Source organism: Trachypithecus francoisi, unplaced genomic scaffold (assembly GCF_009764315.1).
Source record: "Trachypithecus francoisi isolate TF-2019V2 unplaced genomic scaffold, Tfra_2.0 Lachesis_group20, whole genome shotgun sequence".
NCBI lineage: Eukaryota > Metazoa > Chordata > Mammalia > Primates > Cercopithecidae > Trachypithecus > Trachypithecus francoisi.
The window spans coordinates 18,591,284-18,605,297 of NW_022681466.1; the positions used below are offsets into that span (position 1 = coordinate 18,591,284).

General features: G+C 56.9%; 1 protein-coding gene across 1 annotated transcript; it reads left to right on the forward strand.

The window, feature by feature from the left end:
- Positions 1-298: 298 nt before the first annotated feature.
- Positions 299-12,689, forward strand: HAP1 (huntingtin associated protein 1). Its single transcript, XM_033181956.1, is given in 15 exon segments — positions 299-332; positions 606-699; positions 783-1,210; positions 2,572-2,651; positions 2,985-3,038; positions 3,041-3,172; positions 3,283-3,422; positions 3,631-3,736; positions 3,815-3,881; positions 6,794-6,924; positions 7,607-7,688; positions 7,996-8,141; positions 8,288-8,379; positions 9,542-9,580; positions 10,263-12,689. Coding segments are annotated over 15 exon segments (2,079 nt in total). The 3' UTR covers positions 10,717-12,689.
- The last annotated feature ends 1,325 nt before the right edge of the window (positions 12,690-14,014 follow it).

Here is a 14,014-nt window from a genome sequence, read left to right on the forward strand (position 1 = left end):
CGTGAGCCACTGCGCCTGGGTACAGGGAGACTTTTAAGCGGTGTCTCCCAAGGAGAACAGGGGTTCGCCAGCATGGCAAGAGGAGGGCAAAGCGAATTAGGGTTGGAGGTGAAGAACTACTTAATCCAATCAAATGGAAGATGTCGAGTGGCGCGAGCACTGGGGTGTGAGCGCGAGGGTCAGGGTTGCAGAGCCAGGCGGGGCAGCACGTTGGAAGCGCACTGGAGCTTGGAATGTCTCTCCCAGTCAACCAGGAAAGACGCAGCGCTGCCCTAATGCACTGGCCACCCCAGACCGTATGCACAACGTTGGGTTGGCAGCTTTTACACCAGGTAAGGCACCCGAAACCCTGGCGCGCGAGCAGGGAAGGGACCGCCCCCAGCCGGGGTCCCGCGAGTCCGGGGGCAGCTGCGGCTTTGGGCAAAACCATTCTCCGGAGATAGAGAGGGGAGAAGAAATCTTTCGCTCCCATCCCAACTCGGAGCCATCCGGAACCTGCACTCGCCCTTCTTGCCCTCCTTTTCTTACTGTGCTCTGTTCCGTCACCACTAGCTCCCCTCCCGCGCTACTCTGAGTCCCGCTTGCTATTAGTTGCTTCTCGGCAGCCCCCACCCCTACGCGTGGTCCGGCCCGGCGGCTGGCGCAGGTTATAAAGGTCCCGCCGCGGCAGCTGACAGCGGACCCGAGATGCGCCCGAAGGTGTCCGGGAGGGGCTGCGCTGGGAGCCGGCCGGGACCGGGACCGGGACCCGGACCCGGACCCGGACCCGGACCCGGACCCAGACCCAGACCCGGAGACCCAGCAGCACTCACCTGTGCACCCTCGCCCTCAGCCAGTCCCACTCTGGAGCCCTCTGCGCAGCCGCAGGCACGGGGCACTGGACAGAGAGCAGGATCCCGAGCTGCCTCTGGATCCCAAGTCCTCTTGGAAGCCGGCACCGGAGCTCGCCCGGCCTCCGAGGCTGGAGTCAAGGCAGGAGCCCGGCGCCAGTCTGCATTCTCGGCCATCCAAGGGGATGTCCGGTCTGTGCCCAACAATTCGTACTCGCCGTGGGCCCGCTTCGTATTCCAAGGGCCGTTTGGTTCCCGGGCCACTGGCCTGGGGACTGGAAAGGCAGCGGGCATCTGGAAGACACCAGCCGCCTACTTTGGCCGGCCACCCGGGGTGTCCGGCCCTGAGCGCGCCGCCTTTATTCGAGAGCTGGAGGAAGGTAAATCGGGCCCCCGGGGTCCTGGACGGCGTGGGGACTGGGGCACCTCCAGGGAGGAAGTGGCCCCATCGGGTCCAGGCGCCCCGCCCCCTCTGGCACTCAGTGTCACCCGTCCACCACCCCCGCGATGTCACTGCGGCATCTGTCTGGTCACCCCTTCCCCATCTCCTCCGCTTTTGTCCCCTGGTTTGTGCCCGAGTCAGGTCCTGGGGCCTGCGCGCTCGTCCACCCGCCTCCACGCGCCTCTTGCTGCGGCAGATCTGCCCCTCCTCAGCGCCCCTCTCCTGGGTCTACCGCAGTGCCAGGAGAGGGGCGGGGGTCTGCAGGAGGGCGCTGCCCGCGCTGGCAGACCGGGCTTGCGTGCAATGGAGGGGTGGGTGCGCGAAGGGGGGTGTTTTGCCCACTTTTTGGTTGCGGGTATGGGGGCAAGGTCGCGCTCTTCTCCCCGCCCCTTCTCTCCTTCTATCCTCCTGCGGGTCGGGGGAGATCCCTGGATTGGGCCTAGAGGCTCGAGTGTCCCCTAATCTGGTGAAGTCTTCCTCCTGTCCTCTGCATACGCAACAGGTGCAGGGTAAGTGGCTGCGTCTGTTTGACCCAGGAGACTCCATTGCACTGCCTTCTGGGTAGGGGGTGATGAGCCAGTCTGAGGCTATACTTCCCCTGGCTGTCTCCATTCTCCTAGGCGCCAGGGACCCAGGTGTTGGGAGAGCCCAGTTTCTGAGCCTGGAGGACTGTGACTCGCTTACTTCAGGCTCCTCCAGGGGTTTAAAAAAAAAAAAAAAAAAAAAAAGCCGGGCGCGTGGTCTCACGCCTGTAATCCCAGCTAGCACTTTGGGAGGACGAGGCGGGCAGATCATAAGGTCAGGAGTTCTAGACCAACCTGGCCAACATGGTGAAACCCTGTCTCTACTAAAAATACAAAAATAAGCCGGGCGTGGTGGCTGGGGTTATACATACCCGCCACGAGGCAGAAGAGGAACAAGAAGGCGGGCGTGTATAACCCCAGCTACTCGGGAGGCTGAAGCAGGAGAATTGCTTGAATCTGGGAGGCAGAGGTTGCAATGAGCCGAGATCATGCCATTGCACTCCATCCTGGGGGTAAGAGCGAAACTTTGTCTCATAAAAACAAAACAGAAAAACCCCCAAACCCAGTCCACTTGGCCCTGGGAGCAGGGAAAGGAGTGTTGAGTGACAAGGGGTAAGGGACGGATGTGGGGGGCAGGAGGGGAGCCCATTCTTCTCTCCTGATGACCCTTGTTGGAGAACTGAGGATAGGATGGGAAACAGCTGGTTGCTGGTAGCATCTGCTCCTTTTTGCTGACCTGGCTGGGCCTTTTCTCCCCACCTGCCTCCTCCTGCAGCACTGTTTCCTAACCTACATCCGCCAGTCAAAAAGATTACCCAGGAAGACGTCAAAGTGATGTTATATTTGCTGGAGGAGGTGTGTACTGTCTTCCTGATTCAGGCAGGCCCTTATTCTAATTCTGTCCTGTCCTGTAGGGGTGGGGGTCTTGTTTATTTCCTGATTGGTAGTCTCTCTGGGGGCCCAGGTAAGGGTCCTTCTTATGGAAGACAGGTCGATGTGGGATGTTCAGGCTGGAAGAGCTCTCAGAGCCAATCTGGTCTGATCTTCTTTTTCCATGAGGGGAAACTGAGTCAGGTTCCACAGTGGGTTAATGGCAGACTCTGGTCTAGTACCCTAGAGAACTAGGGGATGGGGAGGGTTCTCTTAGGGGCCTAGCCTCCCTCTGACCCCTGTGTCCGCCCCCACCAGCTTCTCCCACCTGTCTGGGAGATCCCAGACACGTGGGAGAGCATTACCTATGGGTGACGGTCCTTCTGCAGAGAGACAGGGACCTGAACACTGCAGCTTGCATTGGCCAGTTCATGGTGAAACAGAACAGTGTTTTGATGGAAGAGAACACCAAGCTGGAAGCCCTGCTGGGCTCAGCCAAGGAGGAGGTAACTGAGTGGGGAGGAGAGGATAGGGGGCCAGTCTACACCCACCTCATGCCAGGACCCTCTCCTGCCCCTACCACTCCCAGCCCATGGCTCCTCTCTCTTCCTGCCAGATTTTACACCTCAGACACCAGGTGAACTTGTGGGATGACCTCCTCCAGCTCTACTCAGATTCTGATGAGGAGGATGAGGAGGAAGAGGAGGAAGCAGAGGAAGACCAGCAGCGTGCTTATCCCTGTGATGCCCCCAAGCTGTGAGTTCCTGCCTTTGCACCTGTGAGTCCTTTCTCTGAGCCTCAATTTCCTCATTTGTTAAGAGGGACACAGGTGATGTGCTTGCCGGCAGGGTTGCTGGAACTAGTTGAGAACACCGCTCTTAGCCCTGGTGGGGAGGCCCTGGGTGGGCTGGGAACTGGGAAGCCCCACTCTCTGCACCCTGACTCCCATTCCTCCCTCCCCTAGGATTTCGCAGGAGGCGTTGCTGCACTAGCACCACTGCCCACAGCTGGAAGCCTTTCAGGAGAAGCTGAGGCTGCTGGAAGAGGAGAATCATCAGCTGAGAGAAGAGGTGAGAATGGGGGAGGAGGGCGTGCCTGCTAGCAGTGGGTGTTGACTTCCCTGTCCCTTCCTCTCTCCCTCCCTCCAGGCCTCTCTACTTGACACCCTTGAGGATGAGGAACAGATGCTCATTCTGGAATGTGTGGAGCAGTTTTGTACGTAATGTTGTCACTCGGGTTGGGGGGCTGTCCCAAGGAGCAGAGAAAAGAACTCAAGATGTGGAGTATGGAGATCCAAGTTCAAGTCCCAGATCTGGCACTCCTAGCTGTGTGAACTTGGACACATTCCTTGACCTCTCTGAACCTTTGTCTTTAGAATGGGGATTAATTGTCTCAGCCCCACTGATCTCTCCAGGGTTTATGAAGATTAAGAGTGTCAACAGCTGAGGAGGTACTTTGTGCAAACTATAAAGAGCTCGACAGAAGTTGTGAGTCTCAGGCCAGGCGCGGTGGCTCATGCCTGTAATCCCAACCCTTTGGGAGGCTGAGACAGGCAGATCACTTGAGGTCAGGAGTTTGAGACCAGCCTGGCTAACATGGAGAAACCCTGTCTCTACTAAAAATACAAAAATTAGCCAGACATGGTGGCACAGCCTGTAGTCCCAGCTCCTTGGGAGGCTGAGGTGGAAGAATCGCTTAAACCTGGGAGGCAGAGTTTGCAGTGAGCCTAGATCGTGCCACTGCACTCCAGCCTGGGCGACATAGCAAGATTCCATCTCAAAAAAATAAAGTGGTAGGTCTCCTCCAAGCCTGTCTCCTCTTATTTGGGGCAGGCAAGGGGGAGCCATGAGCTGCCAGAGACCAGGCACCCAGGGCTGGGACAGTTCAGAGTCATGCATGAGGCAGTGGCTGTGCCTGGCATCATCCTAGATGCTGTGTGCTTATGAAGATGATTGAGGAGCAGTGTTTGTGCCTGAGGAGTTCAAGTGAACTCCTCAGCTGGTGAGATGCAGACGCAAAGTGGCAGCAGCTGAACTCCTGCTGTTCCCTTTACCCCTGACCTGACCTTCCTTCCTGCTGGGTTCTGCAACTCCCTGAATGGTCCTACTGGTCCCTAGGCTACTAGAGTAGGAACCAGTCCCCAAACTCTGTTACTTTTACCTCCTAGGAATGGCTTAAGTCTTTTTCCCCCTCCCCACTCTGGCTGCCTCTAGTCCAGGATACCTCTTAACTGGTCACACTGCCTCTACTCGAACTCTACCAGGAACTTCTGTACACAGCCTCAAAGAGTTTTTCTAAAACCAAACCTGGCCAGGTGCAGGGGCTCCCACCTCTGGTCCCAGCTACTCAGGAGGCTGAGGTGGGAGGACTGCTTGAGCCTGGGAGTTCTGGACTGTAGTACACTATGCCGATGGGGTCAGTATGGTCCAGGGAGTGGAGTACCACTGGGTTGCCTAACAAGGGGTAAACTGGCTCAGGTTAGAAACTCCCATGCTGATCAGTAATAGGATCGTGCCTGTGAATAGCCACTGCACTCCAACCCCAGCCTGGGCAACCTGGCAAGACCTCATTTCTTTCTTTTTTTTTTTTTTTTTTTTTTTTTTGAGACGGAGTCTCGCTCTGTCGCCCAGGCTGGAGTGCTGTGGCCGGATCTCGGCTCACTGCAAGCTCCGCCTCCCGGGTTCACGCCATTCTCCTGCCTCAGCCTCCCGAGCAGCTGGGACTACAGGCGCCCACCACCTCGCCCGGCTAGTTTTTTGTATTTTTTAGTAGAGACGGGGTTTCACCGTGTTAGCCAGGATGGTCTCGATCTCCTGACCTCGTGATCCACCCGACTCGGCCTCCCAAAGTGCTGGGATTACAGGCTTGAGCCACCGCGCCCGGCCTCTTTTTTTTTTTTTTGAGATGGAGCGCAGTGGTGCAATCTCGGCTCACTGCAACCCCTGCCTCCCGGGTTCAAGCGATTCTCCCGCCTCAGCCTCCTGAGCAGCTGGGACTACTGGTGTGTGCCACCATGCCTGGCACATTTTCTTTTTCTTTTTTTTTTTTTTTTTTGAGACGGAGTCTCACTGTCGCCCAGGCTAGAGTACAATGGCATGATCTTGGCTCACTGCAGTCTCTGCCTCCCAGGTTCAAGCGATTCTCCTGCCTCAGCTTCCCAAGTAGCTGGGATTACAGGTGTGTGCCACCACACCCATCTAATTTTTGTATTTTTAGTAGAGGTGGGGTTTCACCATGTTGGCCAGGCTGGTGTTGAATTCCTGACCTCAAGCGATCCATCCCTCTCGGCCTCCCAAAGTGCTGAGATTACAGGGGTGAGCCACTGTGCCCTGCCGAAGACCTCATTTCTTAAAAAATAAATAGCCGGGTGCGGTGGCTCACCCCTGTAATCCCAGCTACTCGGGAGGCTGAGGCAGGAGAATCGCTTGAACTCAGAAGGCAGAGGTTACAGTGAGCCGAGATCGCACCATTGCACTCCTGCCTGGGCAACAGAGAGATTCAGGCTCAAATAAACAAACCGAAGTCTGACCACCTCATTACTGTGCCTAAAACTCCCAAATAGCTTCCTATTGGCCAAAGGATAAACCCCACCCCCTTGGCCCCCACTGTGTTCTGGAAACCTGTGCACTGCTCTGGCCCCTCCCCCTCCCAGTGGCTTTTGATGGCCTCTGGGCCTTTCCAGTTAGCTTGGGCCTACATTTTCCCTTCTTTGCCTGGCTAAGCTTCACTTCCCCTGTGGTCTTAGCTTAGTGGTTCCTTTGTCCAGGAATCCTTCCTAGACCTTGCAGGTCTGGGTTGGGTGCCATAGCTGTGATGTCCCTGACCCATATACCTTTGACATTTGCCCATCATGGTCTGTATGGTGTGTGATTGTGGTATGTCTGCTCACCAACTTTACCTCAGTGTGGCGGCTGGGTCTTATTGAACACTCACCCTGGTGCCCTGCTCAGTATCAGTCCATGAACATTTCTTGAATGGAGGACCTGAGTGAGGAATGCGAATCCCTGCGGGACCTGCTGGCACAGTGCAGCAGCTGAGGGTGGGGCAGACAGAGGCATCTGGGAGGGCCAGAGCTGGTCCCCAAAGGCCAGGGGAGACAGGGCTGACCTGTCCTCTGCCCTCCTCAGTGGAGGCCAGCCAGCAGATGGCTGAGCTGTCGGAGGTGCTGGTGCTTAGGCTGGAAAACTACAAACAGCAGCAGCAGGAGGTTGTTCGGCTGCAGGCCCAGGTGCTGAAGCTGCAGCAGCGCTGCCGGACAGTGAGTCTGGTATGTGTGGAACCCTCTTGTCGTGGCCCCATGGGACCCTAACTTCCTTCTCCCTGCCTCCACTCGGCTCCACCAGGCCCAAGGTTTCTTTCTGTGTCAGAGTCAGGAGACCTCAGAGAGTCTCTTATCTTGACCCCTTGTTGTCTTTTTTTTTTTTTTTTTTTTGAGGCGGAGTCTTGCTCTGTCGCCCGGGCTGGAGTGCAGTGGCCGGATCTCAGCTCAATGCAAGCTCCGCCTCCCGGGTTTACGCCATTCTCCTGCCTCAGCCTCCCAAGTAGCTGGGACTACAGGCGCCCGCCACCTCGCCCAGCTAGTTTTTGTATTTTTAGTAGAGACGGGGTTTCACCGTATTAGCCAGGGTGGTCTCGATCTCCTGACCTCGTGATCCGCCCGTCTCGGCCTCCCAAAGTGCTGGGATTACAGGCTTGAGCCACTGCGCCCGGCCAACCCCTTGTTGTCTTAAGGAGGAGACCAAGGCCCAGAGAGGGTCCTGGAGTCTTCTAGGAACCAGGCTGTGTGACTCCCCTGCCTTCTCTGCCCTCCTTCCGTGTGACTTCTCACTTCACGGGCTGCCAAGGACTCACTGATGTGCCTGGGAAGACGTACTGGAAGCAGGGGGTGCCCCGAATGGGTAGGCCGCAGATGGGGGCTCATTGGTTTTGGGTCCTTCCAGCACCGGGCTGAGACTGAAAAGTTGCAGAAGCAGCTGGCTTCGGAGAAGGAAATCCAGATGCAGCTCCAGGAGGAGGTGAGTTTCCCTCCAGGCTCCTGCCCCCACCCTGGAGAGCTGCTGGCCCAGAGAGGGGACCCCAGGCCCTTGGTAGCTACTGACTCTGGAGAGGACTAGCAGGAACTGAGTCTTGTCCCTGTCCACCCCCTCCATGCCTGGCACAGCCCAACAGGTGACAGTTCCATCAAAGTCTGAGTGGTGTGCAGTGCAGGGACCTGCCCTGGGTTTCCCGCATGACACTTGGAGTCCAGAGCCTGGGCCTCTGGCCTCAGCCTGAGAGCGGATAGTAGGAGTGCTGGACTGGGTGTGCCTGGGACCCAGCAGAGCCTGCGGGGTGGGTTCCCAGCTGCAGGACCTGCAGAAGTACACGGATTGTGGGGGCATGCTGAATGAGACGCAGGAGGAGGTGAGGACCCTCTGCCAGCAACCCCCAGTGTCCGCTGGGTCTGCCACCCATTCCCCGTACTGCATGCCTCTGGTGAGGACCCTCCCCTGGCCGCCCACTTTTCTGCCTCTGTGCCTGTATCTCAGCCTTGGTGGCTGATTGAGATCCCAGTTCCCGTCTGTGCCTGAGCCTATGGGTGGGGGTTCTGTGGGGGTCCCCATCTGTTCTCTCCACCATAGGAGACTCTTCCTGGTTTCCAGGAGACCCTGGCTGAGGAGCTCAGAACGTCTCTAAGGAGGATGATCTCAGACCCTGTGTATTTTATGGAAAGGTATGTGGCTGGGGACCTACCCTGCCCTGTAGGCCATGGCCTTTCCTGTAGTGGGGAGGGGGTTTGCCCTCATATTCTGACCTTCCACGCTTGCCTATACCCACCTCGTTCACTGCGTCAGCCCCTCCACTCATTGTTTCTCTATCAACATGGACCCATCACTTCCCCCTGAGGTACTTTTTTTTTTTTTTTTTTTGAGATGGAGTCTTACTCTGTCACCCAAGCTGGAGTGAGACGTGATCTCGGCTCACTGCAACCTCTGCCTTCCAGGGTCAAGCACTTCTCCTACCTCAGCCTCCCAAGTAGCTGGGATTACAGGCGTGTGCCACCAGGCCTGGCTAATTTTTTGTATTTTTAGTAGAGACACGGTTTCACCATGTTGGCCAGGCTGGTCTCAAGCTCCTGACCTCAGATGATCCGCCTGCCTCAGCCTCCCAAAGTGCTGGGATTACAGGCATGAGCCACTGTGCCCGGCCTGAGGTTTGTTTTTTTTTTTTTTTTTTTTGAGATGAGTCTCATTCACTCTGTCACCTGGACTGGAGTGCAGTGGCGAGATCTCGGCTCACTGCAACCTCTGTCTCCTGGGTTCAAGCGATTCTCCTGCCTCAGCCTCCCAAGTAGTTGGGACTACAGGCACAAGCCCGGCTAATTTTTTTTTTTTTTTTTGAGACTGAGTCTTGCTTTGTCGCCCAGATTGGCACGATCTCAGCTTACTACAACCTCCGCCTCCTGGGTTCAAGCAATTCTCCTGCCTCAGCCTCCTGAATAGCTGGGACTACAAGTGCCCACCACCACACCCAGCTAATTTTTGTATTTTTAGTAGAGATGGGGTTTCACCGTGTTGGCCAGGCTGGTCTCGAACTCCTGACCTTGTGATCCTCCTGCCTCGGCCTCTCAAATTGCTGGGATTACAGGCGTGAGCCACTGTGCCTGGCCAAGCCCAGCTAATTTTTGTATTTTTAGTAGAGATGGGGTTTCACCATGTTGGCTAGGCTGGTCTTGAACTCCTGGCCTCAGGTGATCGGCCCACCCTGGCCTCCCAAAGTGCTGGGATTACAGGCGTGAGCCACTGCTCATGGCCACTGCCTAAGCACCACCGAGCCTGAGGAACTGCAATTTCAGCTTCCATTGTCTCATAATGAAGGTCCTTTTCTCTTTGAAGGAAGTATGAGATGCCCAGAGGGGACACATCCAGCCTAAGGTAAGCCTGCCAGGGGCTCCCCCATCACCTGTCCTCAGCTTTCAGCAGCCAGACAGCCACTTGCCTCTGTTTCTGCCACCCTGCAACCCCGAAGAAGGCCCTGCTGGCTTGGCTGGCTGAGCTGAGGACTGTTCTGGGAAGGAGCTGCCCCCCTTTTCCATCCTCCTTGCCCTCTGGATGGCTGTTTGATTCCACACAGCTCTGAGTGGGGACTGACCAGGGGCTGAGAGGTGAACAGGCACTGGCCTAGGAGCTGGGAACCCTGGGACTAAGGCCCAGCGTGGTCACTTTCCTGACTGTGTGTCCTTGGGCAAGTCATTTGACCTGAGTCTGTCTAGAATGAATTAGTTCCTATGGCAAGTAGCTGTGGGGTGTGCTGTGAAGGTTAAATCATGCAGGAGGGAGGCAGAAGGGGGTGTTAGTCCTGCTGGTGCCTTCCGTGCAGGGTCAGGGACATAAAGGAAGGTAGGGCCTGTGCAGTGTTGGTGACCATTCTTCCTCTCTCTCACAAGGGGGATGGGCTGGGTGTTTGAAGCCTCGGAGCTGGTACCCAGCTCCCCTCTCCCCTGGCTGGGACAGAACGGGGAGGAACCATCAGGATCTGTGTGCAGACAGGGGTGGGGGTGGGCCTGGGGGGTTGGACTTTCCAGCCCCTCAAAAGATGTCGCTGTCTCCCCCCCAGGTATGATTTTTGCAACAGTGAGGATGGAGAGCAGGTGCAGGGGTTTGAGGCTGAGGAAGGGTTGATGCTGGCAGCAGATATTATGCAGGGGGAAGATTTCACGCCTGCAGAGGAGTTGGTGTCCAAGGAGGAGCTGGGGACTGCCGAAAAGGTGCCGGCTGAGGAAGGAGTGATGGAAGAGGCAGAGCTGGTGTCGGAGGAGACTGAGGCCTGGGAGGAGGTGGAACCGGAGCTAGATGAGGCAACGCGGATGAACATGGTGACGTCAGCCCTGGAGGCCAGTGGCTTGGGCCCTTCACACCTGGACATGAAGTATGTCCTCCAGCAGCTGGCCAACTGGCAGGATGCCCATTACAGGCGGCAGCTGAGGCGGAAGATGTTCCAGAAAGGTGAGTGCCTCCACGGGGGCCTCCCTGCCACCAGCCGGACAAGCTGCAGATCCTCGTGCCAATGAAAAGAGAGGGTGGATAAGCTCCCCGAGTGCTCACCCACCCCAGCCTGGCCCTACCTGGCGTGCTGATTTGCATGGACTTTGCATATCGTTTGCACAGGCATATCCGATCCCCTTCAGTGGGAACTGCAGTGCCAGTGCTCATTTATGTAGCATTTGCTTAGGATTTCAGATCTCTATCCCCTTTTCTCCTGGACGCTGGGCTGGGGGTCAGGACTGGGACTGTGCCCCCACACTGTGCCTCAGCTTCCCGTCTCCGCCTGCCTGTGTCCCCTGCCCCCCTCCCCGCCTCCCACCCCTGCCTCCTCTGTCCTCCAGGCTCTCCAGCCCTGCCGCAGTGGCAGCAGCAGTCAAAACAAACATGGGGTGGGATTGTGGAGCTACCCAGGGGCTGAGCCAGGCTGGAGGACAGGCCCAGCTACCCTCCCAGGGCCTGGGAGGAAGAGGGGCCTTCTGGGGCTGCCCAGGCTACGGGGACAAAGGCGTCCACCAGCAAGGGCCACAGTTGGACCAGTCTCCTGGGTGAATCGGAAGGTGTGCTAGGGCCTCCTGCAGGGTTGGGAGGTGGAACAGGGTCTCCTCTCCCCAGCCAGAAACCCCAGTCTGGGAGCTGCACCTGCTGAGTGCAGGCCTTGTGAGCCCTGCCTCTTTAAGGAGTCGCGGGACATGAAAGATGACCTCGTGACACTCATACACAGTAGCCATTGTACATGTGTCAGCTCCCATCAGCCTCATTCCCTGTGGCAGGCGATGTGTCCCCATTGGTTAGGTGAGGAGGGTGAGGTTCAGAGAGCTAAGGACACTTGTTCGGGGCCACACGGTGAGGGGTAGATCTGAGCCTGTCCTCTCCACTCCTGTGCTGTAGCACCTTCACTGGCCCATCCCTCCCCTCTAGTACTGTCCTGGTACCCGCTCCGGCCTGTCCCCATTCTCATGGCCCTTGATCATTGCAGGGTGGAATGGCACTAGCCTCAGCAGGCCTGTCATGTAAGCTTGTGGAGGTTATAAACTGAACCATGACCTTTATGGCACATGCAGGGGGCAACCTGCATAATTATCAATGGCAACTTTCCGTGTCTTTCTGATACAGTTGTCCAGACCCCTGCCCACCGCCCAGGCCAGGCCTATGGTCTTCAGTGCCCTGGTTCACATCCACCTGCTTCTCTTCCAGGCTTTGCTGTTCCCTAGCAGCCTGCAGAGGCCCCACAGAGCTTGAGGCCCCTCCTTCTGCCTGGCCAAGCCCATACCCCCAGACCCTCCTTCCCATCCTCTGAAATGGGACCCTGTGTCTGTCACCAGCCCACCCTCTGTGTTCATGAACCTGGGCTGGAGTTTGGGGACCCAGGCCTCCACCCTCTTCAGGGACAGGCGGTAGGAACCCCGGCTGTCGCTCTGTAGCTGGTACAAAAGCTGTGGCTGCCAGGCCTGGGTCACATGGCAGCCCAGGGAAGGCCCACTGGCTACCAGGCCCAGCCGTGAGTGGGGAATGGCCCAGCTTCCACGGGTAGGGAGTTGTGAGGCCCCTCACCCCTTGATGCCCAGGCTAGCGGTGGCCACCCCGGTTCTTGTTGACTTGAGGGACCTGGCCATCTTCCCTGTTCTTCATCCATCCTTCTCGGTCCCTACTTACTGTTTATAACCACCAGTGTCTCTCTGTGTGGGTGGGTGAGGGCCCCTCTGCCCAGTGGTGTGTCTCCTCTCCCTCCTTCCCCTCCCTCTTCTGCCAGTGGCCTGGGGGTGTCCAGGCTCCCACCCATGGCCCAGCCCCTCTCCCCTCCCTGTTGATTCCCCCCTCCCTGCCCCTGGCTTCCTCTTCCATGTTCCACCCTCTCCCACACCTTTGTTCCTCAATAGCTGGGGGATGGGACTCAGGCCTCCTGCGGGTGCCTGCCCCGCTCCACGCAGTGCCTCTCAGCCTCCTATTGCTTGTCAGCCTGTGCGCAAGTGGTGCAGGAAATAAAGGATCTATGCGCTCCCGGCCCAGCCTCCAGCCGTCTCTCTAGGGAGTGTGTGTGTGCAGGCATGTGCGTGTACACTTGGCAGGGTGAAGTTGTGGAGAAAGGGTGGATGCTGATATTGAAGAATGTGCCAAGAACTCGTATTAAATATGCCGTTTAATCATAGCAGCAGCTCCTGGAGGGCAGTGGGTGATAAGTGTCTGTCAGATGGAGAAACTCAGGCCAGAGTAGGTTAAGTGATGCTCTCACCAGCAGATCATGGCTGGTGTGGAGCTGGGATTTGAGTTCATGTTTCCCTGATCCTTTCACCCCAGAGACTGACTCAGTGTCCTGGCTGTGAAAGATAGGACGGAAGTGAGTCACCCACTGTCTTAGGTGAAGTCCCCAGAGCAGACCTGGAACAGTGTTTAGGAACATGTACAGTCGCCCTCCATGTCTTCGGGCTTTGTGTCTGTGGACTCAACCAACCACAGATAGAAAATATTTGGGGGAGGCTGGGTGCAGTGGCTCATGCCTGTATTCCTAGCACTTTGGGAGGCTGAGGTGGGTGGATCACTTGAGGTCAGGAGTTTGAGACCAGCCTGGCCAACATGGTGAAACCCCGTCTCCACTAAAAATACAAAAATTAGCTGGGTGTGGTGGTGCATGCCTATAATCCCAGCTACTTGGGAGGCTGAGGCAGGAGGATCACTTGAACCCAGGAGGCAGAGGTTGCAGTGAGCAGAGATCATGACACTGTATTCCAGCCTGGGCAACAACAGAGCAAGACTCCATCTCAAAAAACAAACAAGAAAATACCTGGGAGAGGCCAGGTGTGATGGCTCATTCTGTAATCCCAGCACTTTGGGAGGCTGAGGTGGGCGGATCATTTGAGGAGTTCGAGACCAGCCTGGCCAACATGGTGAAACCCCGTCTCTACTAAAAATGCCAAAAAAAAAAAAAATTAGCCGGGCAAGTTGGCGGGCCCCTGTAATCCCAGCTACTTGGGAGGTTGAGGTGAGAGGATCACTTGAGCCTGGGAGGTAGAGATTGCAGTGAACTGAGGTTGCACCACTGCACTCCAACCTGGGTGACAGAGTAAGACCCTGTCTCAAAAAGGAAAGAGGCCGGGCGCGGTGGCTCAAGCCTGTAATCCCAGCACTTTGGGAGGCCGAGACGGGTGGATCATGAGGTCAGGAGATCGAGACCATCCTGGCTAACACAGTGAAACCCCGTCTCTACTAAAAAAATATGAAAAACTAGCCGGACGAGGTGGCGGGCGCCTGTAGTCCCAGCTACTCGGAGGCTGAGGCAGGAGAATGGCGTGAACCCGGGAGGCGGAATTTGCAGTGAGCCGAGATCCG